Source organism: Papio anubis, chromosome 1, assembly GCF_008728515.1.
Source record: "Papio anubis isolate 15944 chromosome 1, Panubis1.0, whole genome shotgun sequence".
Taxonomy (NCBI): Eukaryota; Metazoa; Chordata; class Mammalia; order Primates; family Cercopithecidae; genus Papio; species Papio anubis.
This window is the reverse complement of record NC_044976.1, coordinates 40,813,124-40,840,458: the sequence shown is the minus strand read 5'-3', so window position 1 is coordinate 40,840,458 and position 27,335 is coordinate 40,813,124. Positions and strand designations below refer to the sequence as shown.

General features: G+C 37.8%; 1 protein-coding gene and 1 pseudogene across 8 annotated transcripts in view; both read right to left on the bottom strand.

The window, feature by feature from the left end:
* The window catches only part of CCDC30 (coiled-coil domain containing 30), a 190,376-nt gene that overhangs the window by 148,539 nt on the left and 14,502 nt on the right, over positions 1-27,335 (bottom strand). For 7 of the 8 annotated variants that reach the window (XM_031667593.1, XM_031667607.1, XM_009206254.4 and 4 more), the window contains exons 2-5: positions 21,255-21,408; positions 13,483-13,554; positions 7,965-8,080; positions 6,258-6,356 (exon numbers count right to left, since the gene is read on the bottom strand). In XM_031667593.1, the coding sequence (XP_031523453.1) occupies positions 6,258-6,356; positions 7,965-8,080; positions 13,483-13,554; positions 21,255-21,351 (384 nt within the window). In that variant the 5' untranslated portion in view covers positions 21,352-21,408. Of the gene's footprint in view, positions 1-6,257; positions 6,357-7,964; positions 8,081-13,482; positions 13,555-21,254; positions 21,409-23,815; positions 23,922-27,335 lie in introns of all 8 variants that reach the window. The other variant, XM_021940150.2, reaches the window with a different exon arrangement.
* LOC116275433 lies at positions 9,093-13,211 on the bottom strand (annotated as a pseudogene).

The window sequence follows — 27,335 nt, the reverse complement described above, 5'->3', positions numbered from 1 at the left end:
AGAAGAGGTAAACAGAATTATTTGACATATTTAATTACATGGAATTGCTAAAATGATATCCAGTCTTCTTTAGGTTTTTATTTTGTTGAACAATACTAATACATGTTCCAAAATTGTATGAGATTTTTAAAATTCTAATGTCTATGTATATGCTATTAATCATAATTAAGACTGAAGTTATTATAAACCACAAAGATAACCAAATCTCTTTGTCAGTTGTGTTTTTAAGTGTAAATATGCTGGAAATTTTGTCATCTGCAGACAATTGTTGTCTTGCTTTGTTCCTTTTCAAAAGATAGTTTATAATCAAGATATAGGACTTTTACAGGTGTTCTCAAATGCAGGTTTCTAACATTGGAATAGAGAAAAAACATACAGGATTCATGAGGAGCTGAAATGTTCATGAATATCAAACAGGAGTTAACTGCATGAACTACACTAATAGAAGTCTGACATAATCTTTTTTAACTTTTTGCTTGAAACATTGCTCATCCTTATTTTGTCCTTCAATGTCAAGGAAACTTTTATTCTAAGCTATCTATAGCTTTTAACAATTAAGTTAGATATACTCTTGTGAACAAAATTTAAGGCATACTTCTTTCTCATTGCCTGGTTCCTCTAAAATTTGGAAACTATTTGTGAGTATTCTTAACTTATGGCAATATAGTTATTTGCATCAGTACAATAAGAATCCATTTTCTTTTTCAACAGAACACAATTGGAGAAACTGGTTGTCTTTACCAAGTCTTTGACTAGAAGGCTGTATTTCTTTTTAAGGAAACAAGCTTGACTTGAAGAGCCAATAAATGCCCTTTGGGGAAGACTGGCCTCATGCTCTTGCCTACACAGTCCCCCAGGTAGATTCCTGACCTATGGTTAGTAAAAAATGTCACTTTCTGACAGGTCCAGGTGCTCCAAGCTTATCTTAGGACCTTAAGAGGAAAGGATCACCCAACTCACAGGTATTTAAGGATATAGACCCATGGCTGGACTTGGCTTTAAAAGGTCTTATCTGAGATTTCTTCTGGAACAGAGTTTCATCAAATCCAATCTAAAAGGCCTATGTAGAAATAATTATTCTTGTTGTACTTTATGCAAATCATCAGGCCAAGTATATGACTAAACTTTATTCTACAAATAACATGGTCCTATCATAATTTGTTTTTACTGAAAATGAGGACTGGAGAGAAAAAAATTATGCTCCAAAACGTATACATTTGTCATTAAATTCTAGTTTCATTGGTTATTTTTAAGTTTTTTTTTGCCTACATTTTAGACTAGCCATGCTTATTCCTGTGAATCAAGTAATGATTTCCTGCAGGTTGAGAAAAACAAAAATGTATGGGCAATGTAAAAATCTGGATCAATATGCTAGTTCTGGCCAATTATCCTGCAAATCCTGCCAGGTAATAAATGTGAGTAGGTTGCTCATAAGCCAGAGATTTCTTTGGGAAAATAAAATCAAGGAACTTCATAGACCTTCCAAAAGGGAAATTCTATATCTTGGCACTAAAATTTTAGATGGAATGATCTAATAATCCCACCCTTGTGGGAATCGCTACACTCACTCTACTATTTGAGGTAGAGTTATACATGGTAGCACCTTCTAACTGAAATACTGGACAGAGAGTTTCCACTGCTGTAGTATTTTGCTTAATTATTATCCTTAGAGCAGGAATAATAACTACTGACAAGAGGTAAACATGAAGGTTTTACTATCACTGAGTCCACCAGGACTTTTTATTGGGTTTGGTAATATGTCACACCCTAGCTACGCAAAGAAGGTTATAAAGAAAATAGATTTTATATAAGAAAGGATCTTGTATGGTAAATTCTTATCCTAAAGAGAATAACTGCTTGTTTAAAAAGAGGGATGTTTAGGAAAAGTCAGAAAGTATAAGCATGTCATAAATGGTCTGTGGAAGTTGTGAAAGAATTAATAATTGCAGGAAAGATTCAGCCAAGGTTAACACTAAAGTTACTCTACCCACCCAAATCCAATGCCACTTATCCTTCTATATTAACAGTATTAACATTTGTTAATGTTACTTTTATATTAACACTATTAACATTTCAGCAGCACCTGGTGGAGGCAAACCAGTATTACAACCCATCGGAAAGGTGGACAGCAATCAAACTCCAAATGGTACTGTGGACAGAACCATGCATGGACATGCCTTTCTTCTGAGGACCCTTAGACTGACCCCAGGAGAAGCCCTAACTGTCAGGGCACCCCTTTTTGGCAGAAATTAGTCAGAAAGAGTCATTATCTAATACCCCTTAATAACAGTTAGGGTTACCACTCCTCAGGGGGGGAATAAGATAGGAGTGAAAAAGAAATTATTTAGGCAGATTGTGAGGGTAAGGAAGTCCTCATTAAGGTTTTACTTTTAATGAAAAACAGACCCCAAATCATTTTCTTCTCTAACAAAGAGCAACCTGTAAAATTGAGCTGCAGACATAGACAAGTAAGCTAGAAGCTTGCAAAGGTGAATGCTGGCAGTTGTGCCAATAGGAAAAGGCTACCTGGGACCAGGCATGATCAAAATGGTGGCTCTATCTTCCCTTCTCTTTGCCAGCCACGTGTACAGTATGGAGCAGACAAGATGGTGCTGGCCAAGTAGAAAGCCTATTGGCATATTAAGATTAGGGTGGGGTGACAAGCCTTCCCCACACACTATGTAAACGTCACACCTAGTTGAACCAATCTGTGGACCCTAGACACTGCCTCCTCAAGCTAGCCTATAAAATCTGCTGCAGTCTGTCGCAGGCTGGCTTTTACCTTTTGGATGCTCCTCTCTCTCACAAGAGAGAAAGCTGCTCTCCTCTCTCCTTTCTTCTGCCTATTAAACTTTCCACTCCTTAACCCAACCACGTGTGTCTATGTCTTTAATCTTCTTAGCGTGAGATGATGAACCCTAGGTATTTACCCCTGACAACAATGCCACTTCACTAAGGATGGGGTGTAGTGGCTCATGTCTATAATCTCAGCATTTTGGGAGGCCAAGTGGAAGGATTGCTTGAGCTCAGGAGTTTGAAACTAGCTTGGGAACATAGCCAGACCTTATCTTTACTAGAAATCACAAAAATTAGTTGGGTGTGATGGTGCGCATTTATAGTCCCAGCTACTCAGGAGGATGAGGTGGGAAAATTGCTTAAGCCTGGGAGGTCAAGTCTGCAGTGATCATGTACTCCAGCCTGGGTAACAGAGTGGGACCCTGTCTCAAAAAGAAAATCCATACAATAAAATATTCAGCCATAGAAAGGGATAAAGTACTAATTCATACTATAATAGGAAGTTTGAAAAAATTATGCTACGTGAAAGAAAGCAGACACAAATGTCCATATATTGTATGGTTCCACTTATGTAAAATGTACAAGATAGCCAAATTCAAAGGCAGAAAGTACTTTAGTGGTTGCCAGAGGCTGGGGGGAGGGGGCAGGTAGAAAAATAAGAAATGAATACTAATGGATATGGAGTTTCTTTCTTGGGGGATAAAAATTTCCTGACAAGAATTCACAAGGGAGGTTCCAAGACGGCTGAATAGGAAAAGCTCCAGTCTACAGCTCCTAGCGTGAGCAACACAGAAGACAGGTGATTTCTGCATTTCCAACTGAGGTACCAGGTTCATCTCAAAGGGCCTTGTTGGACAGTGGGTGCAGCCCATGGAGCGTGAGCCGATACAAAGCAGGGCACTGCCTCACCCGGGAAGCACAAATGGTCAGGGAATTCCCTTTCCTAGCCAAGGGAAGCCATGACAGACGGTATCTGGAAAATTGGGACACTCCCACCCTAATACTGTGGTTTTCCAACAGTCTTAGCAAATGGCACACCAGGAGATTATATCCCATGCCTGGCTTGGAGGGTCCCACGCCCATGGAGCCTCGCTCACTGCTAGTACAGCAGTCTGAGATGGAACTGCAAGGCGGCAGTGAGGCTGGGGGAGGGGCATCTGCCATTGCTGAGGCTTGAGTAGGTAAACAAAGTGGCCAGGAAGCTCGAACTGGGTGGAGCCCACCGCAGTTCAAGGAGGCCTGCCTGCCTCTGTAGACTCCACCTCTGGGGGCAGGGTATAGCTGAACAAAAGGCAGCAGAAACTTCTGCAGACTTAAACGTCCCTGTCTGATAGCTTTGAAGAGAGTAGTGGTTCTCCCAGCATGGAGTTTGAGATCTGAGAATGGACAGACTGCCTTCTCAAGTGGGTCTCTGACACTCGAGTAGCCTAACTGGGAGTCACCTCCTAGTAGGGGCAGACTGATACCTCATATGGCCGGGTGCCCCTCTGAGATGAAGCTTCCAGAGGAAGGATCAGGCAGTAACATTTGCCATTCTGCAATATTTGCTGTTCTGCAGCCTCTGCTGGTGATATCCGGGCAAACAGGGTCTGGAGTGGACCTCCAGCAAACTCCAACAGACCTGCAGCTGAGGGTCCTGACTTAGAAGGAAACCTAACCAACAGAAAGGACATCCACACCAAAACTCCATCTGTACATCACCATCATCAAAGACCAAAAGTGGATAAAACCACAAAGATAGGGAGAAAGTAGAGCAGAAAAGCTGAAAATTCTAAAAATCAGAGTGCCTGTTCTCCTCCAAAGGAACACAGCTCCTCGCCAGCAACGGAACAAAGCTGGACGGAGAATGACTTTGATGAGTTGAGAGAAGGAGGTGTTACACCTTATAATTTCAAGACTTACAATAAAGTTACAGCATTGTTCTAAGATTGTTCTAGAATTGTTCTAAGAATAAACACATGGGTGGGTTAACAGAATAGAATACAGAGTCCAGAAGTAGACCTTTATAAATTTTTTTAATAAAGGTGCTAACCTTTATCAGTAAGGAAATAACTCTTTTTACCAAATATTTCTGGAATAACTGGATATACACTGAAAATGAATGAACCTCTCAATTTTACCACACAGTATATACAGAAATTACCTGCAGTAGACCATAAACCTAAATGTAGAAACTAAAAACTATAAAATATTTAGAAGAAAGTATAAGAAACATATTTTGTGACCTTAGAGTAGACAAAGATTTCTTAAATAGGCTTTTTGTGTCCCACCACAAAATTATAAAAGAAAACATTGATGAATTCACCTCCATCAAAATTTTAAAACTTCTACTCTTTATAAAACACTATTAAGAAAATGAAAGACATGGCATAGAATAAGAAAAGATTTATAATACATATATCTAAAACAAAGGACTAGTTTGAATATATATAAAGAACTCTTGGCCAGGTGTGGTGGCTTATGCATGTAATCCCAGCACTTTAAGAAGTCAAAGATGGAGAATCACTTCACGCCAGGTGTTTGAGACCAGCTTGGGCAACATAGTGATATATCATCTCTAATATGTAAAAAACAAAATGAAACTACTTCTACAACTCAATAAAAAGAATACAAACCAGAAACAGTGGTGCATGCCTGTAATCCCAACACTTTGGGAGGCAAGATTACCTGAGGCCAGGAGTTTGAGACTGGCCTGGACAACACAGTGAGACCTCATCTCTACAAAAAAAGATTTTTTTAAATTAGCTGGGTGTGGTGCTGCATGCCTATAGTCCCAACTACTTGAGAGGCTGGGGCAGGAGGATGGCTTGGGCCTGGAAGGTTGAGGCTTCAGCGAGCCAGGACTGCACCCCTGTACTCCAGCCTGGGCAACAGAGTGAGAATCTATCTCTAAAAATAATAATAATAATAAAAATAAAATTTTTTTAAGAATACAGACCACTCCACTGAAAACGTACAAAAGATTTGAACAGATGCTTCACAAAAGAATATATAAATGGCCAAAACATATTCATGGTCATTAGACATGCTCAAAAGGCAAATTAAAACTACTATTTACTAGATAAACCCTGGCACTTGCATCAGTCTGTCTTGGGTTTGATTGCTTTGCTCACCACTTCAGAGGCTGATCATGCTGAATATAGTATATACTGTACACACTGGAGCCTACACCTTATTAGTTCTCCATGATATGCTCAAATTGGTTGTATCTTCATAAGATTATTTTCAGAGAAACAATCTACTATATTCTCCAAATTAATTGTTCTTTATGAGGAAGAAGTGAACAGAAACACATCCTCTGTAGCCCTCTTTCCTCTTCCACTCTAATTAGCTGAGCAATAGAAAAAGACAGCCCAATAAGGAGAGTAGCAAATGATTAGCACCAATTACTCTAGTACACTCTGTAAAAGTACAACTCAAAAATTAGAAATCAGAAAGAACAGAACTTTAAAATACAATACCTGTTCTCTCTGTTCACCACCCACAGTTTTTCCAGGGGAGTGGTCTTCAAGTTGCTTATTGTCTTGAGATTCACACACCTCTCCTTTAAGTCTTTCAACCTTAAATACAAAAGAAAACATCTTGTAGACTTCTCAATTTTTGTTTGGATAAATCATTGCTTTGTTTTTTAATTATACAAGTAACATACAAATACGCTCTCCTTGTAAAACTTCAACACATAGGTATACAGAATAAAAAACTGTATTTTCCTTGATATTACAACTGTTCCTCCCTTTCCAGAAATAACACTGCTTGGAATGTACCCTACCTGAACTTTTTCATGCATACACACATGTATTAAATATATAAATGGGTTAGATACATAAATTTACAAAGACTTAGACAACTTACCAATCTTCACTTATTTATTCATTCTTTTTATGATTGCATTTTTATTGTGGTAAAATACACATAACACAAAATGTACCATGTTAGCCATTTTTAAGTGTACAGTTCAGTGGCATTAAGCATCATTAAGCATATTATTAAGCACATTGTCAAGCACACTGTTGTGCAACCATTACCACCATCCATCTCCAGAACGCTTCATCTTGCACTGAAACTCTATACCCATTAAACAATAACTCCCATTACTCCCTCTCCCCAGCCACTGGCAACCACCATTCTATTAATACTTTCTGTCTCTATGACTTTCACTACTCTAAGCATGTCATATAAGTGTAATCATATATTATTTGTCCTTTTGTGACTGGATTATTTCATTTAGAATAATGTCTTCAATGTTCATTCATGTTGCAGCATGTGTATGAATTTCTTTCCTTCTTAAGGCTGAATAATATTCCATTCTAAGGCTATACCACATTTTGCTTATCTGTTCCTCTATCAATGAGCATCTGAGCTGCTTCCACCTTTTGGCTATTGTGAATAATGCTGCTATGAATATGGATGTACAAATATATGTTTAAGTCTCTGTCTTCAATTCTCTGGGGCATATATCCAGAAGTGGAATTGTCAGACCACATGGTGATTCTATATTTAACTTTTAGAGTAACTGTTTTCCATGGTGACTGCACTATTTTAGATTCTCCCCAGCAATGCACAAAGGTTCCAATTTTTCCACACCAACATTTGTTATTCTCTCTTGTTTTGCTAGCAGTCATCCTGATGGGTCTTTAGTCATTCTTACAAAAAAAAATTTCTAAAGCACTTAGTATTATGCCAGGTATTTTTTTAGACATTAGATATATGATTATTTAATGAATATAAACTAAAATTGAAGAGATGTATTTAAAATTTGGAAGTATATATTTTTAAAAATCAGTAAATTGCTAAGAAGAAATGGTTAAAAATATAAACAATTAAAGATTTAGTATTAATAATCTTAAACTTATCCAATATAATAGGGTAATATTTTCTATGTGGTGAACGTGTTAACTATAAACTATTATCTAATCCCTTATTTAAAAGATCCTAGATTTACATATAGCAACAATGTTGCTGTGTAGCATAGGTAGTTAAAATGTATAAAATATAAGTACTGATAGAATACATCTAGGTCAAAGCATGGCATCCCTCTGAGATGTTACAGCCCCCAGTATTGGTCCCTGCTAAAGACCAACCTACGTGTTGTATATCTGTGTTGGTTATGCTGTTGATTGTTATGGTAGACACATTTAAATAAGTTCTAAGAAGTAAATTAAACTTACCATTTCACCAAGCACCTTTTTTTCTGAGTCAAGTGATCGAACCCTATTTCTTAAAGCCAGAATTTCCTCATCCAGTCTCTGATTGTGTTCCTTTGCTTTCTGTAGGTCAGCTGCATCTAAAACAGAGAAGAACACAGTTTACTCAACTGGATCAAAGTTTTAGTTTTAGGGGCACTAACTCTAAAAACAAAGGAAGTGCTATTGCCTGCCCTTCTTGTTAGTCCTATCGTGTCTCTGCATATGTGGCTGGCTCTCTATGCAGGAGAGCCACAAGGCTCTCAAGTCTAGTCCTAGAATATTCTACCAACCCAAAGAAACAACAGAGAAAGTTTTATATTACTCACACCAGACCAATGAATTGGACTTTTTGAGTGTAGGGTTTCCAGCAATAGAGGTTCTTCTAGGACCTAGAATTTTAAAACAATTTAGCCTAGCTTAGCTTTTAAAAGTTAAATGACCAAAAAAATGGTCTTCCTACATGCCTTTCAGTCCTGTCTCTTTTACATACCTCCTAGTCCATTTGTTTACAAATCTATTCTTAGAATAATTCCATGCTGTAGCTTTCCTGTAAATCTTGAAATTGTAAAGTGTTAACACCTTAACTTTTATTGATCACAAATGGAACATAGGCTTTTTGTTAATCAAACTACATGGTTTTGTTCAAAGTGAATATTTTTATCCCACCTTCAGCTGGTACCGTGTCCCAAAATAATATTTTTAATACATAGTAAATATTTTCAGAAATATATATATATTTATAGTAATATACAAACAGACAAAGTTGTGTTAAAAATATTTAACAACTGGTTAAGCATGCACCCTCATCTGTAAGAATGTAGCTCTGAAGTAGAGTTCTAGAGAACATTTTGCTGTGCTAAATATTATCTCTTTAGTGGCTGGGAAGACATGGGGCTGGAAGGAGCTAAGACAATTAGGGCAGGTAGGAATGTTTAGAAGACTCAGGACAACAGCTAGTTATAAGTCAACACAGAATTATTCCAGTACCTTCACAACTTTACTGCCATACTAGTATATACCAGCTCACAGTAGTCCTGTGGGTACACACACACAAACTCCACAAATAAAAAACCCAAACGACATTATACCACACATCTTACTCTACAACTTACCTTATTCACTTGATAATATATCACAGAAATCTATTCATGTCAGTGCACACTTGGCTCCATGTCATCTTTAATATCTGCAAAGTATGCTTTGTATAGTCACTTATTTAACAATCTATTATTGGTAAACATACTGCATTTAATTTTACTACCCAACAAGTTATTTCTTATTCTCTGTACTTCTTTGTTAACTGGCCACTTAAAAAAGTGGGAAGTATTCTCTCTTCTTCCATTTTCTGGAAGAAATTATATAAATTTAGTATTATTTATTCCTTAAATAATTCCTCTTATTAGAATTCACTAATGAAGCCATCTGAGCCTGGAGTCTTCCTCATGGGAAGATTTTTATTTTTATTTTTATTTTTATTTTTCATTTGAGTCCATCTTGCTCTGTTGCCCAGGCTGGAGTGCAGTGGTGCAATCTCACTGCAGCCTCCGCCTCCTGGGTTCAAGTGATTCTCTTGCCTCAGCCTCCTGAGTAGCTGGGATTACAGGCATAGGCCACCACACCTGGCTAACTTTTTTTTTTTTTTTTTTTTTTTTGTATTTTTAGTAGATACAGGGTTTCACCATGCTCGCCAGGCTGGTCTTGAACTCTTGACCTCAAGTGATTCACCCTCTCGGCCTCCCAAAGTGCTGGGATTACAGGCATGAGCCACCATGTCTGGCCCATGGGAAGGTTTTTAACTAAAAATTCTGTCTCTTTACATAGATTTAGAGCTATTTCTTCTCAGGTGAGGTTTGGTGGATTGTGTCTTTTAAGGAATGTGTCCACGTCATCCAGGTCGTCAATTTATTGGCATAAAGTTTTTCATAATATTCCCATATTATCTTTTTATTCTGTAGAAATATTCTGTTATTTTTTATACTGGTAGTTTGTGAGTTCTCTCTTTTTTCATGACCAATCTAGTTAGAAGTTTGTCAATGTTGTTCTCTCTGAAGATGCAGCTCATGGTTCCACTGATTTACTCTATTGTGGTTCTGTTTTTAGTTTTGTTGATTTTTTTTTTCTTTTTTGAGATGGAGTCTCGATCTGTCACCAGACTGGAGTGCAGTGGCACTATCTCGGGTCACTGCAACTTCTGCCTCCCAGGTTCAAGCGACTCTCCTGCCTCAGCCTCCTGAATTAGCTGGAATTACAAGCGTGCGCCACCACACCCAGCTAATTTTTGTATTTTTAGTAGAGACGGGGTTTCACCATGTTGGCCAGGATGGTCTTGATCTCTTGACCTTGTGATCCACCTGCTTCAGCCTCCCAAAGTGCTGGGATTACAGGCGTGAGCCACCGTGCCCAGCCACTTTTGTTGATTTTAGCTCTTATTTTAATATCTCCTTCCTTCTGCATGCCTTGGATTTAATTTTCTCTTCTTATTCTGTTCTTATTCTTCTTATTATTATTATATTTAATTATTTTTTTTATTCTTATTCTGCTCACCTTATTCTGGGTTTCTGAGGTATAGACTCAGATTATTTTGAGTCCTTTCTTGATTTCTAATATAAGCATTAAATACTATGAAATTCCCTCTAAGTACTGATTTAGCTATGTCACAGAAATGATGATATTGTTGCATTTTCATTTTCTTCAATTCAAAATATTTTCTAATATCTCTCTTAATTTTTTTCTCTGAAGGCATAGTCTTTTTATAAATATCTTTTTAGGCCAGGTGCAGTGGCTCACGCCTGTAATCCCAGCACTTAGGGAGGCTGAGGCGGGTGGATCACGAGGTCAGGAGTTCAAGATCAGCCTGGCCAACATGGTGAAACCCCGTCTCTACTAAAAATACAAAAATTAGCTGGGTGTGGTGGCAGGTTCCTGTAATCCCAGCTACTCGGGAGGCTGAGGCAGAGAACTGCTTGAACCTGGGAGGCAGAGGTTGCAGTGAGCTGAGATCATGCCACTATACTCCAGCCTGGGCAACAACATGAGAATCCATCTCAAAAAAAAAAAAAAAAATTTTTTTAATTTCCAAATATTTCCAACTAACCTACTTCTGTTACCAATTTTTAGTTTAATTCCATTATAATCAGAGAACATAATTTGTATTTCATTTTTTTCACAGAGATTTACTTTATGGCCCAGGATGGCCTCTCTTTTTTAAATTTTGAACTTTAAATAGATTCTTGGACCAGTGCTTCATATCCATCAGCTAATTCAACTTTAGGACCTGTCTCATCCCCAGTAGCTTTTCCAGAACAATTACCTTCATGAATTTTCCCCAACCAAACTTGGGTATCTTCAGCATTTTTACTTTTCTAATAAAGACATCATGGAGAAGATCAGTAGATTGGCAAAGCTTTTCTCTTTTCCAGTGCTGTCTGGAATCAATCTATTGACCACTTCTTTCAAGTCATTTGCACCTTTCAGGTCATAATTTCCATCATCTTCTTCTGGATTTTGCAGACCTGTTGGTGCTGAGCATGAGAGGCCTTCTGTGTCAGATTGTTGTGCCTTTTAGTAAAATCAACACAGAATAGATGAAACAAATAATCATCGGTAGTCTTGACATCAGCGTGAGGTTCAATCATGGTCTGCCATTTTTTGACAATGGAACACATTTTGTCACGGGTAAATCTATGCCCTGGAAGTTAGTCAGTTTTTGTCCTGAACATCTTCAGCATCAGCTTGAATTTTCTAAATGCAACTTCATTATTCTGCAGATCAGCAAGACTCACTTCAAACACACAACCCCTGAGACTATTAGATGCAATTTTGGTTCCTTGAGTCCTGGTGACTAGTGTCTCTCCAATATTTCTTATATTGAACATAGCGAGTGCTTTTACATCACACCAATCTTTCTTAGAAAATGGATCAACCACTTTATTTTTGGCTCCCTTTTTGCTACGTTTCATAAGGTGCTTGTTCTTGCCAACAGCCATGGTGCTGCTCACAGATCCAAAGGCTACATGAGATGTTTTGATACAGGCATGCAATGCGTAATAATCATGTCATGGAAAATGGGTTATCCATCCCCTCAAGTATTTATCCTTTGTGTTACAAACAATCCAATTATACTCTTTAAGTTATTTTAAAATGTACAATTAAATTATTATGGACTGTAGTCACCCTGTTGTGCTATCAAATACTAGATTTTATTCACTCTTTTTTTACCCATTAGCCATTCCCTGCCTCCCGCTGAAACTGCCCCTCTACTCTCCTTCCCAGCCTCTGGTAACAATCTTTCTGCTCTCTATGTCGGTGAGTTCAACTGTTTTGATTTTTAGATTCCACATATAAGTGAGAGCATGCAATGTTTGTCTTTCTGTGCCTGGCTTATTTCTGTTAGCATAATGACCTCCAGTTCCACCAGGATGGTCTCTCTTGGTGAATGTTTCATGGGTATATGAAAAGAATGTGTGTTCTGTTTCTATAAATATCAATTAGGTCATTTTGATTGCTAGTATTTTTAGGGCTTTTATATCCCTACTGATTTATTTCTGTTTACTTGTTCTATTAATTACTAAAAAAGCAGTATTCATTTTATAATTATATTCATACATTTTTAAAAGGAGGGATGCCTAGTTGTAGAATTATTTAAAAACTGGTAAACATATTTAAAAAATTTTTAGCTGTTACCATTCAAATATTCAAATTTCATTATATTATTGCTAACTGGTAGCATTTTTATATAGGCAAGCTAGGGTCAGATTAATTCACCACTGATTCAAGCTTACTGGCTTCCCAGTGAACAAATATGTATAAAGTATTGTTAAATGCATTATAAAGTATATTGGTATCAGTGGTCCCAGTAAAAGATGCATGATTTGTGTTGATCACAGGTTTGGGAGTCAGACATACAAAGATTCAAATACCAGCTCGGATACTTATTGTAGCTATTGGATAACTCACTTAACTTTGCCATGACTCAGTTTGCTTATCTAAGAAAAGGGGATACTACTACTCACTACTTGGAACTGCTATGAGGATTAGATGAGATATGTGTATTCAGGGTAGTATGGCCACAGACTGTTGTGAGGATTAGAGATAAAGCATGTGAAGTGCCTGGCAGAGTACCTGTCACTTAGTAAGCACTTAGTACCTGTCACTATTAAATGGTAGTAGTAGTGGAAGTAATAATAACAGTAGTAGCAACAGCAATAACAGTAGTAGTACTTATTATTTTAATTCCAAAATATTATTATTTTAAAACCTATTATTAATGTATATTATATTATTTCTTAATGTATTATTATTAAATAATAATTTTTTAAAAAATTTATTCTTTTGAGATGGGGTCTTGCATATTGCCCAGGCTGGAGTGCAGTGGCACAGACATGGCTCACTGCAACCTCCAACTCCTGGGCCCAAGCCTCCCAAGTCTTTGGGACTGCAGGCATGTACCACCATTCTTGGCTACTAAATAATAATTATTATATCTTCTAGAATGACTTACCATTTTCTTTCTGCTTTACCAAATTTTCCTTCAATTTGTCAATTTCTAGTTGAGCCTTCTTAAGCGCAGAATCTAAAAAAAGAAACAAAATATTTGTATAAGGAACAAATGATTCGTATAATAATCAAATTTCCAATGACTCTCTCTCTCTGGAACACTTTCTTTCACCTGGCTACTGTCCCTGGAGTTTCTGCTTAAACGTCAGCTCCTCAGGGAATTTTCCCAAACTTCTCTCTTAGAGTTCCTACTGCACCCTATATTTAGCCCTATCCCTGCTTATCTGATCTCGTAATTGTCTTTCCCTAATAGTTTCCTCCATCAGATTTCATGATTAAGAGGAACTTAAACCACTGTAAACAATGGGAAAAGCCAAAAGTTTTTAGGCATGGTACTACCAGTTTAGTGAAAAGAAACTACACCCAGAAAAAAGTAAAAAGAATTCCTGCAATCAGTCATATTTAGAATTTTGCCAATAGCTGCTAGAAATATCAAAATAACAAAATTTCAGGAAATAGCTTTTGATACTATGCGAGAATTGTATAAGGATGGCACAATGATATTTAGGAAGACATGACACATTGGAGTCTATTGGATTTGGGTTCTCTACTTCAGGTTTTATCCCTTTGTCTCCTGTGGTCTCCTCATCACCAGCAATATTGCTGGTGGATCTCCTATATTATCAGAATGAAGAACCTCCCAGAAGTAAGAGACTAACATGAATTTTATAACAGGTCACTTCTAACCACAGAGTGAGTTCATCAGCACAATTGTGAAGGTTTTATTATTACATCTGTTAACACTCAGTTCTTTAGAGTAAATCCCAGGATAACCTACCAGATTCACCTACTGTATTCCTAACTATAGAAATACTATTACTACTACTGTTACCATAGCAGCAACTAGCAGTGCCAGATATATGTATCATCATAACAAAGCTGCAAAGTAGATGTTCATGCTTCCATTTTATAGATGAGATAAACAAGACTCAGAAAAGTTAAGCAACTTGCTTAACATTACACAACTAGTAAACGGTATGACTGGGATGTGAACCTAGGTCTGTTTACACTGAGCCAGAGATGTAAAAATAGCTTCTGTTTTACTAAAAGAACAGTTTTCCAAATGTATTCCTCTATGGAAGAAGGAGAGAAAGTAAAGTGAGGGCAGGTGGAAAGGATATTCTACGAAGAGGGAATAACACGAGTAATACAGGAGGTAGCACAGAACAAAGGAGACAACATAGGAGGGAACACTGAGTAGTTCAGGAACTACATATAGTCTAATACTGCCCAGTCTGTAGTGCAGAGAATTAGGGAAGTGTGGGATATGAGCTGGATACATAGGCAGAGGCCAAACCAGAAAGACCTTATTTGCTACACAAGAGAGCTCAGAATTTATTATGTGAACAGGGGCTTCCAAACTGTATTCTGTGAACCTCAGAGTTCTGAAGAGGTACTTCAGGTATTCTGAAAACATTTGACTTAATTGCTATTTGAAAAAAAAAAAAAAACTATTTTTGGAATAGCACACATAGTGAAGTATATTGCTCCAAATTTAAATAATATCGGACTACCAAATTTATTAACTTGTATCGTCAGGTTAGTTTCTGCCATGTTTGTGAAGATACTTGAAAACTATAGCTTTCTGGGGTTGGGCACAGTGGTTCACACCTATACAACACTTGGGAGGCTGAGGCATAAGGATTGCTTGAGGTCAGGAGTTTGAGACCAGCCTGGGCAAGTAAAACCCCCTTCTCTACAAAAGATTTAAAAATTAGCCAACTGTGGCACTACACGCCTACAGTCCTAGCTACTCATGAGACTGAGGCAGGAGGATCACTTGAACCCAGGAACTCAGTGAGTGAGTGATGATCATGCCACTGTACTCCAATCTGGGCAACAGAGTGAAACCCTATCTCTAAAAAAAGAAAGAAAAAAAAAAAGAAAATTGTAGCTAGTTGTAGCTTTCCAATAGTCCTCTTTTTTTTTTTTTTTTTTTTTTGAGACGGAGTCTCGCTCTGTCGCCCAGGCTGGAGTACAGTGGCCAGATCTCAGCTCACTGCAAGCTCCGCCTCCCGGAGCTTTACGCCATTCTCCTGTCTCAGCCTCCTGAGTAGCTGGGACTACAGGCGCCCGCCACCTCGCCCGGCTAGTTTTTTGTATTTTTTAGTAGAGACGGGGTTTCACTGTGTTAGCCAGGATGGTCTCGATCTCCTGACCTCGTGATCCGCCCGTCTCGGCCTCCCAAAGTGCTGGGATTACAGGCTTGAGCCACCGCGCCCGGCCCCAATAGTCCTCTTAAACCAGTAATATTTCTAAAATTGTATTGGTTGTAACTTTTCTTGAGATCTCTCTATCAGATTAACAGTTTTACTTTCTTAGTCTATTTCTAAGTCTCTTTCTAAGCCTGGTTAGCATAGATTTAAAAAAAAAAACTTTTTTACTGACGGAAAATTTCATATATATACAAAAGTAGCTAGAACAGAGTTATGGTAATACCTACATCCATCACCCAGCTTTTAACAATCACCAACTCATGGTCAATCTTGTTTCACTTATACCCTTACCTATTATATTAATTTTCTAATGTTGTATAACAAATTACCACAAACTTAGTGGCTTACAACAGCATCCATCTACTAGTTCACAGTTCTCTAGGTCAGGAGTCTGGGCATGGTGTGCCTGAGTTCTGTGATAAAAGTCTTACAAGGCTGAAATCAGGCTGTTGGCCAGGCTATGTTTCTCTCTGAAGGCTCTGGAGAAGAATTCATTTCCAATCTGATTCAGCTTGTTAGCTGAATTCAGTCCTTGAGGGTGTAAGACTGAGGTCCCCATCTCCTTGCTGACTGTCAGTTGGAGGTCTCTCTTGGCTCTTGGAGGCTGCCTGCATTCTTTGTCACGTGATCTTCTCCATCTTCAAAGTCATTATTTCTTTTTTTAAGTCATTAATGAAGAGTCTCCCTCATGTTAAATCCCTCTTGCACTTCAAATCTTTTTTGCCACGAAATGTCCTGACTCTTTCAAGAGCTCACCTGATTAGATCAGGCTCATGCAAGAAAATCTCACTTCTTTAAAGTCAGTTGGTTTGGGACCATAACTACACTTACAAAATCTCTTCACAGCAGCATCTAGATTGTATTTTGTTGAATCACTGGGAAAAAAATGTGTATATACTGGGGGTAGGGCTCTTGGAAGCCACCTTAGATTTTCACCTAATATACTTATTTCCCCCAGTTCTTATATTTTTAACAGCTTTATTGAGGTACAGTTTACATACCTTAAAAATTACTTATTTCAAGTGGGCAATTCAATGGTTTTTAGTATATCTACAGGTATGCCACTATCACAATCTAATTTTAGAACATTTCCATCACCCTATTAAGAAAATCATACCCACTTAGTCCCAATTCTCATCCCTAGCCCTAGACAACCACTAATCTACTTTCCTTTTTTTTTTTTTTTTTTTTTGAGACAGGGTATCACTATGTTGCTCAGGTTGGACTCAAACTCATAGGCTAGGTGATTCTTCTGCCTCAGCCTCCCAAGTGGCAAGTAGTTGGGGACATAGGCATGTGTTACTGTGCCCAGCTATGCCAATCTACTTCCTATCTCTATAGGATTGCCTTTTATGTGCATTTCATCTCAATGGAATCACACAATACATGATCTTTTGCATCTGACTTCTTTCACTTAGCTTGTTTTTGAGATTCATCCATGTAGCAGGTATAAGTACTTCCTTCCTTTTTACTGGCAGATAGTATTCTATCATATGAGTACCAGGAGTCCTCAATATCACCCCCAGATTTGGTGATATGCTAAGAGGACTCACAAGACTCAACATATGTTCATACTCAAAGCTAAGATTTCCTACAGCAAAAAGATGAAGCAAAATCAAAAAGATGAAGCAAAGGGAAAGGATGCACAGGGCAAAGGCCAGAAGAAACCAGGAACAAGCTTCCAAGAGTCTGCTCCCAGTGGAGTCACACAGGATATGTCTCCAGCAGTGAACTGTGACAATACATGTAAAATGTTGTCTACCTGGGAAGCTCATGAAAGACTCAGCACCTAAGGTTTTGTTGAGGGCTGGTCACACACACACTTTCTGCCTAGCATATACCAAGACTCTTAAAGGAAAGCAGGTATTCTGCATGGACCACATTGTATAAACAGCTTAGGCACAGTGAGCCACTATTGGTTAAGGAATGGTGGAAACCCTCCCAAAATCCAAGTTCTCAGATGTCAACCAGATGCTTGTGACTGTTATAGCAGTCCTTTCTCTAAGGATAGCAGTGTTGGATGTGCTGTTAGCTACTTTCTGCCCAGTATGGATATACTGCATTTTGTTTATCGGTTCACCAATTGACAGACATTTGGGTTATTTCTAACTCTTGGCTATTGTAACTAATAGTGCTATGAACATTTACATACAAGTCTGTGTTTCTCCTGGGTAGATAGCTAGGAATGGAATTTCTGGGTTGTGTTTAATATTTTGAGAAACTGTTAAATGTTTTCCAAAGTATCTTCACTATCTTACCTTCTTACCAGCAATGTATAAGGGTTTTAATGTTTCCACATCCTTGCCAACAATTGTCACTGTCTGTCTTGTTTAGCACAGCCATTCTAGTGGGTATGAAGTAGACTCTCATTGTGGTTTTGCTTTGCACTTCCCTAATAACTAATGGTATCGAACATCATTTTTTAATCGACAAATAATAATTATATATGTTTATGGGGTACAATGTAATGTTTTGACATATGTTTATATTGTGGGGTGATTAAATCAAGTTCATTAACACATCTACCACGTCACATACCTATCAATTTTTGTGATGGGAGGTGCTGAGCATCTTCTCATGTGCCTGTTGGTCATTCACATATCTTCTTCCTGGAAATGTCTTTTCAAATCCTTTGCCCGTTTTTTTTCTTTAAGACAGGGTCTCACTCTGTCACCCAGGCTGGAAAGCAGTAACAATCATCGCCCACTGCAGCCTTAAACTCCTGGGCTCAAGCCATCCTTCCACCTCAGCCTCCCAAGTAGCTAGCACTACAGGCACATGTCACGACGCCCAGCCCCTTTGCTCATTTTTAAATTGGGCTGTCTTTTAATTATTAAATTGTAAGAATTTGTTACATATTCTGGATATAAGATCCATATCAAACACATGATTCACAAATATTTTTTTCTAGTCTGTGAGTTGTCTTTTCACTTTCTGATGGTATGTTTTGAAGTGTAACGGTTTTAAATTTTGATTTAGTCCAATGTATTAGTTTTTCTCTTCACTTTTGCTTTTGGTGTCATATTTAATGTATCACTGCTTAACCCAAGATCATGAAGATGTATTCCTTGTTTTCTTCTAATAGTTTTATAGTTTTAACTTACATTTAGCTCTGTGATCCATTTTGAATTAATTTTTGTGTAGCTGTAAGGTAGAGACCCGTATTATTTTGAAGCAAATCCTAGACATCATTTCATTCACTTATGAATGTTTCACTATATATCTCTAAAAAATAAGAACTATTTTTAAACAAAAAATTAATTTAACAAAAATTTAACAATTCTTTAATTTATATGTCTAGCAAGTGTTCAAATTTCAAATTGTTTTATAAATGTTAAAAATTTGAATCAGGATTCAATAAAGGCCACACATCATAATTGGTTAATAAGTCTCTTAAATCTTTAAAAATTCATCTTTTTTCTTGATATTCATTTGTCAAGGAATAAATATTTTATATGAATTCTTTTTCATTCTTGAAAAAATTATCATTGAAAAAATTTTTCATTTTCATCCAAATTTTATGATGTGATAGTGAGCTAAAGAATAAACTAAAGAGAGCTAAAGGGATTTATTTTAAAAAGAGTTTGTTGAAAGAAACAAGCTAATACTTGGGAAACACTGTCATATTACACATGCCTAGCTACAAATTCTGCTGTAAGTGGATGACTCAGGAAGTTACAGATGGTGCACACATTGATACTGCACACAACATTCCAAAAGGACTTGCTAATTCAGCTTCCCAAAAGTCCTAACAGACTCACTGTACAGGTGGCTTTCAATTGATACGTTTGGGATTTACCCTATAGAGCAACTGCTGATAGAAGAGATTGCTATGTGATTGTGTTCTGTTGTGTCCAAATGTAACCACTATGGGTGCTGAATATCCTGCTTTTCCTTTTTTCTCTTGTATTGCAAGCAGCAAATATTGCTTCTCATCACGCTCATGTGGCCAAATTTATTTTCTTTTTAAATTGTGTTTACTGATAAATTGCATACAGTAAAATTCACCCTTTTAAGTGTATAGTTTGATGAATTCTGACAAATATGTACAATTGTATATCCACCAACCCAAACAGGATATGGAACATTTCCATCATTCTGAAAAGTTATTTGTGTCCACTGTTTAAAATGTATTTATAAAAAATTTACATCCTGATATTCTGTTTTTTTATTATTTGTTATTAATCACACAGTTTGGCGTAATCATTATTGTTTTATACATTTAACATTTTTAATGTTTATGATTCTGAAGTAACCTATATATTGTATTTGTAAAAGAATCAGTCACGGATTAAAAATATAGAAATGAGATAATTATAATTTAAAAATTTTATACTAAATTCTAGATAAAGCAAAGATGTAAATATAAACAATAAAAGTACCCCCCCCAAAACCAGGGTAAATATCTTCAATAATCTTGTAGTGAAGAAAAGGCTTTAAACATGAAAACTCAGAAGGCATAAAGAATAATTCACTTAAACCCAACTTGATCAATATTAGCATTTATGGTAAAAAAAAAAAAACAACAACAACATAACATTTATAACCAACAAAAGGCTGATATCCACAATATATAAAGAACTCCCACAAATAAATAAAATAGGAAAAATATACAAGAGACTTGAACAGGAACTTCACAAAGTTGTATATCCAAATGAGTAACAACAACAACAACAAACATACGAAAAGATTTTCAACTTAATTAGCAGTCAGGGAATACCAATTAAAGCAACACTTAAATACCACTATGCACTCAACATAAAAGGTGAAGTGAATAAGACCGATAGTACCAAGTATTGAAAACCAAGGTGGAGGAACTAAAATCTCACATACAACTGAAGAAAGCTTAAATTAGTATAACTACCTTGGAAGACCAAAGTAGAACCTGCCCATAACCCTTGGATTCAGTAATTCTACTCTTACCACAATCAGAAATGTGTAATAAGCACACTGAGACATATACCAAAATGTTTATAGCAGCAATATTTATAATAGACAAAAACTGACAACACAATTGTCCATGAGTAGAATGGATAGATTGTAGTATGTTTATTAATGAAATATTATAAACAGCAGAGTGAACAAACAACTGCTACATATAACAAAATGAATGAATCTTGTAAGACTGAGCAGGAGAAGCAAACCATAGAAGGCATACTGCATGTAGTCAAACACAGAAACTGCATTCAAAGTCAGGACAGTAGTTACTCTGAAGGAGGAGGAAGGCTGTAGAGACAGAGAGAAGGAACACAGCGGGCTTCTGAGAGGCTGGGAATTTCTTGTGGTGAGTGGTAAACACTTATGAGTTGTGAACTTTTGGTAGATATGTTTGGGCTTTGACAAAAATTCCTAGCATGGTAGAAAATGAGGCTGTTCATCACTTCTATGTGTTTATCTTAAAGACTTTTTTCTCAGTGTTTTTTTTCTCATGTTCCACCCTGAGATGAGATCAGTACAGTTAAAGCATGATCAGAAATGGTCATCTGAAACCACAGCTTACCTAATTTACACTGTTCTTTCTCCTTCACTTGTAGTTCATCAGTGAGTCTTTGAATCTCTTCATGGGCCACCCCTAACTTCTTTGCTACTTGTTCCATTCCTTTTCCTAGGTAGTTTTGTGATGTTTTGTCTTTTTCCAGGTCTTCATTATGAGACTGAAATAAAACTTCTGTTAGTAATAAAACAAAGAGCAAATGTACTCTCATGACATTTTGCTATTTTCTATTAATGTTTTAAAGAAAATTAGCAAACAATATCTATGTGTATTTCCGTGTGTGTGTGTGTGTGTGTGTGTGTGTGTGTGTATTTCTTTTCTTAGGTTGAACCAAACAAAACTGGTAATATTTGATTGTTTTTACTTATAAACATGCGGTTTCATATGGTTCAACCTAACATCCAAGACATATAAGCGTATTGTTATATTGCTTTGCAGTATTTTTTATTCATATACATTTTTACATAGTCATAATACTAATACATGTACAAGTTTCTGTCTGGCTTTTTAAATTTAACATTATACAGGAACACTTCTTTGTAAATTCCTGTACAGATTTTGTAATGACAATTTTTTTTTTTTTTTGAGATGGAGCCTCGCCCGGTCACCCAGGTTAGAGTGCAATGATGCAATCTCAGCTTACTGTAACCTCCGCCTCCCAGGTTCAAGCGATTCTCCTACCTCAGACTCCCAAGTAGCTGGGATTACAGGCACGCACCACCACGACCAGCTCATTTTTTGTATCTTTAGTAGAGACGTGATTTCACTATGTTAGCCAAGCTAATCTCAAACTCCTGACCTCATGATCTGCCCACCTTGGCCTTCCAAAGTGCTGGGATTACAGGCATGAGCCACTGCGCCCAGCTTGTAATGATAATTTTTAAAGGCTGTATTATGTTCCAGCATGGCTATAATATTATTTCTGTCTCACTTAAAAATTTGGATAGCTTCCGATTTTTGCTATTGAAAATAATACTGTGATGTACAGTTTAATCTTGGGTTACCTCCCATGCTTAAATTCATAGTGTACACTTTATTCACCAGACTTACCTATTAATAACATTTCTCTAGATCAAAAACATTAAATTCCATGAACAGAATTGAATATATTTAAAATAATGTACTATATACTCTAAAGAACTCCTTAAAAGGTGAACTACAAACATATTTGTAAATAAAAAATATGTATAGTCCCAAGGTGATTTTTTTTTTTTTTTTTGAGATAAGGTTTTGCTCTGTCACCCAGGCTGGAGTGCAGTGACATAATCTCAGTTCACTGCAACCTACACCTCCCAAATTCAAGCAATTCTCCTGCCTCAGTCTCCCTAGTAGCTGGGATTACAGGTGTGCATCATGATGCCTGGCTAATTTATGTATTTTTTAGTAAAGACAGAGTTTCACCATGTTGGCCAGACAGGTCTTGAACTCCTGACCTCTGGTAATCTGTCTGCTTCGGGCTCCCAAAGTGCTGGGATTATAGGTATGAGCCACCGCACCTGGCCTAGTCTCATGGTGATTTTTAAAAGCACATAACATACATAGATTGTTTAAATTTTAATACATTCAATAAAAATCAGCTATGATGTTAAATGAGTGATTTTTTCCTCCTCAAATTTTTGTGATGTGTTCATAATACTTTTATGCATAATTTGATAATTTTTACAACGTGACTTTTTTTTAAAGAGATGAGGTCATGCTCTGTCACCCAGGCTAGAGTGCAGTGGCGCAACCATAGCTCACTGCAGCCTCCAACTCCTGGGCTCAAGCAATCCTCCCACCTCAGCCTCCCATGTAACTGGGACTACAGGCACATACCACCACATCCAGCTAAATTTTTTTATTTTTCATAGAAACTGAGTCTCACTATGTTGCCCAGGTTGGTCTTGAACTCCTGGCCTCAGGTCATCCTCCAGTTTTGGTCTCCCAAAGTGCTGGGATTATAGGCATGAGCCACCACATCTGGCCATGAATCTATACATTTTCATATATTGAAACAAAATACTTCCAAGGTAAAAGCTGATTTGTAATTAGCCACAATTATGAAGTAAAGGATTATAATTTCTTTTTTTAACCTCACTTAGATTTTTTGAGACTGTTACACAGGTTCTTTTTTTTTTTTGAAACGGAGTCTCGCTCTGTCGCCCAGGCTGGAGTGTAGTGGCGTGATCTCGGCTCACTGCAAGCTCCGCCTCCTGGGTTCACGCCATTCTCCTGCCTCAGCCTCCCAAGTAGCTGGGACTACAGGCGCCCGCCGCCACGCCCGGCTAACTTTTTTATTTATTTATTTATTTATTTTTATTTTTAGTAGAGACGAGGTTTCACTGTGTTAGCCAGGATGGTCTTGATCTCCTGACCTCGTGATCCGCCCGCCTCGGCCTCCCAAAGTGCTGGGATTATAGGCTTGAGCCACCGCGCCCGGCCTGTTACACAGGTTCTTGATGTTCTCTTTGTAGAGACTGGTGGATTTGTTCCAATTTCTTCTTAACAAAATTCAACATATAAATGAAATGTACATAAATCAGTCTTTGTGAACAAAAATGCCATTTTGGCTGGGTGTGGTGGCTTACCTGTAATCCCAGCATTTTGGGAGGACAAGACAGGAGGATTACTTGAGCCCAGGAGGTTGAGGCTGCAGTGAGAGGAGATCGTGCTACTGCACTCCGGCACTCCAACCTGGACAAGAAAAACAGAGAGAGAGAAAATGTTTAAATCTTCAACTAAAGTATAAAAATGAATGATAAATTTTAGCAAGATTGCTAGATATAAGGTCAATATATAAAAATATTATAATTTAAAATACCAGTGACAAATAAGTAGAAAATTAATTTTTAAAAAAAGATAGCATTTATTAATAGCATCTAAAAATATGAAGTACCTCGGAATAAATCTAAGAAAAATGTGCAAGATCTTTGAGGGGAAAATTATAAAAATGTACCTATATACATTAGTAAATTAATAGATATTTCATAATCACAAATATCTAGCAAACAATTTGAGTTTATATATGGCGTGAGATAAATTTATTGCAAGGTCTAAAATTTCATGTATGGACTTGACATCTTTCAGCCTCACAGAAGCCCCAAAAAAGCCTAGCCATCAGTTACTTGGCCAGAGTATGTCCCCCATCCAGAGAGAAAGAGTCTCCATCTGGCCAGTTCCTCTATCAGCCGGAGCAGCTGTACTCCACCCAGTCCTCAAACTAATGGGTTTCACTTCCCTGCCAGCCCATGGAATTTTTCAGACAAGCCAATCACATATTCCCAGGGGAACCAGGAGGCACCTCATCTTCTTGTCACTACAAAGCCTGCCTCCCATACCCTCTACGAGTTCATTCTATTCCTGAGAGTAACCCCTTGTGGCCCTGCATAGCGTAGCATATCTATCCTCTTCCCATAGGCTGTGAATATATGTGACTAATAAACTGTTATCAATCTCATCTCTGTCTAGTGTCAGGTGTTATGTATTTGGCTATCCTGTGGTATTGAGGGCAGGCATTTCTCACCAATGGGAAACAGAACTTCGATCAGGATTTGGGGGGCTTTTTTTTTTTTTTAGCATATGTCTATATCTAATTGTTCCATTTGTTGAAAAGGTTGTCCTTTTCTCATTGAATTACCTTGTCACCTTTGTTGAAAATCTGTTGATGGTGTACTTGTGGGCTTATCTCTGAACTCTCTATTGAGAGTTCCATTGATCTATAGATCTATCTGAATGCCAAGAATGCATTTTCTTTTTTTGAGATGGAGTCTCACTCTTTAGCCCAGGCTGGAGTGCAGTGGTACAATCTCGGCTCACTGCAACCTCCACCTCCCATGTTCAAGCGATTCTCCTGCGTCAGCCTCCTGAATAGCTAGGATTACAGGCACTCACAACCACGCCTGACTAATTTTTGTCTTTTTAGTATAGACGGGGGGTTGGCTAGGCTGGTCGTGAACTGCTGCCCTCCGTTGATCTGCCTACCTTGGCCTCCCAATGTGCTGGGATTACAGGTGTGAAACATTGCATCCAGCCCAGGAGTATATTTTATTGATTGCTACAGCTTTATGGTTAAGTCTCGAAACCAGGAAGTGTTAGTCCTCCAACTTTGTTCTTTTTCAGTTTTTTGACTAGTTTAGGACCTTGCATGTCCCCATCAATTTTAGAATCACTTTGTCAGTTTCTACACATAAAAAAAGTGACTCTGCTAATTATTTTATGCTCAGGCTCTTTACAACATTAGTTAAAACAAAATATTAGCTTTAAGCAAATTGGGAATGTAACACAAATGTTACAGGCCATATTTTATCATAAAATGAGTATCTGGGGGTTTTTTTGTTTGTTTGTTTTGGTTTTGTTTTGTTTTGTTTTGTTTTGTTCTGTTGTTTGAGACAGGGTCTCACTCCATTCCCCAGGATGGAGTGCAGTGATGCAATCATGGCTCACCACAGCCTCGACCTCCCAGGCTCAGGTGATCCTCCCACCTCTGCCTCCCGAATAACTGAGACTACAGGTGCATGCCACCATGCCTGGTTAATTTTTGTACTTTTTGTAGAGATGGGGTTTTGCCATGTTGCCCTGGTTGGTCTCAAATTCCTAGGTTCAAGCAATATACCTCCCTTGGCCTCCCAAAGTGCTGGGATTACAGGCATGAGCCACCGTGCATGGCTGGAGAATCTGTGTTAATTCTTTCTGGCTATTATTAGAAAACTATGATCTAAAAGTGATTGAGTAGATGGCATTAGAGTCATCCAAGATTTCATCCACCATTCTCAATTTGTTGTACAGATTCCTTTTCATTAATAACTTAGTTCAACTTCCCTTCACCATTTACACTCTGAGCTTTGTTTTCGTTCTCATTCTTTGATTATTACTGCAAAACTACCCCTAAGTTTCCCACTTCCAAACTGGTCCCTATGTAATCCATCCCCCTACTGTTGCTAGAGTAATTTTTCTAAAACATGAATCAGATCATGTTAACTGCCCTCTTAAAATGATTTAGTGATTCTCCAGATCTTTTATAACAAAGTCAATAATTCATATATTCAAAAATATTTTTATGCCTTTAGCATAATCCAGGAACATCAAGCATAGCCCAGGTGTCAAATCCAAACGCCTTAGTTTAGCATATGGTTTCACCATGACGTGGTTCCTGAAAATATCTCCAGCCAGCCTGGGCGCGGTGGCTCAAGCCTGTAATCCCAGCACTTTGGGAGGCCGAGACGGGTGGATCACGAGGTCAGGAGATCGAGACCATCCTGGCTAACCCAGTGAAACCCCATCTCTACTAAAAAATACAAAAAACTAGCCAGGTGAGGTGGTGGGTGCCTGTAGTCCCAGCTACTTGGGAGGCTGAGGCAGGAGAATGGCGTAAACCCAGGAGGCGAGGCTTGCAGTGAGCTGAGATCCGGCCACTGCACTCCAGCCTGGGCGACAGAGCAAGACTCCGTCTCAAAAAAAAAAAAAAAAAAAAAAATCTCCAGCCACATTTCTTCTTAGCATTCACTCACGTGAACCAGTATGTATTATCGACTCTGTTCCCTTTGCCAGGAATGCCTTTCCCAGCTTCTTAATCTAGCTAGCACCTTTCAAAACACAACTCAATACAATCTCCTTTGGAAGCCTTTTCTGGTCACCCTACCCATCATGTCTATCTCATCACCTCCCCTGAATTTTCCTAGTGTTCTCTGCTTTCCCTTAGCACAGGACTATCCACACTGAACTACAACCACTGGCTTATCTCTTTCCTTCATAGTTTACAGATTTATTGCAAGTTCAGATTAAGTCTAATTTGAAGAATGTGGGATGAATAGGATTCATGTACAAACTGAGGCTTACTGGTAGTCCAAATCATTAACATGCTAGGGAAAATTGTATAGGAACTTCTGCATTATAATGACATCATTCTCCTATTATCAATCATCATGAGCTAATTTATGTTGCAAAAACACGTGGCCTGTAATCCCAGCAATTTGGGAAGCCGAGGCAAGCGGATCATGAGGTCAAGAGATCAAGACCATCCTGGCCAACATGGTGAAACCCCGTCTTTACTAAAAATACAAAAATTAGCCAGGCCTGGTGGCGTGCATCTGTAGTCCTAGCTACTAGGGA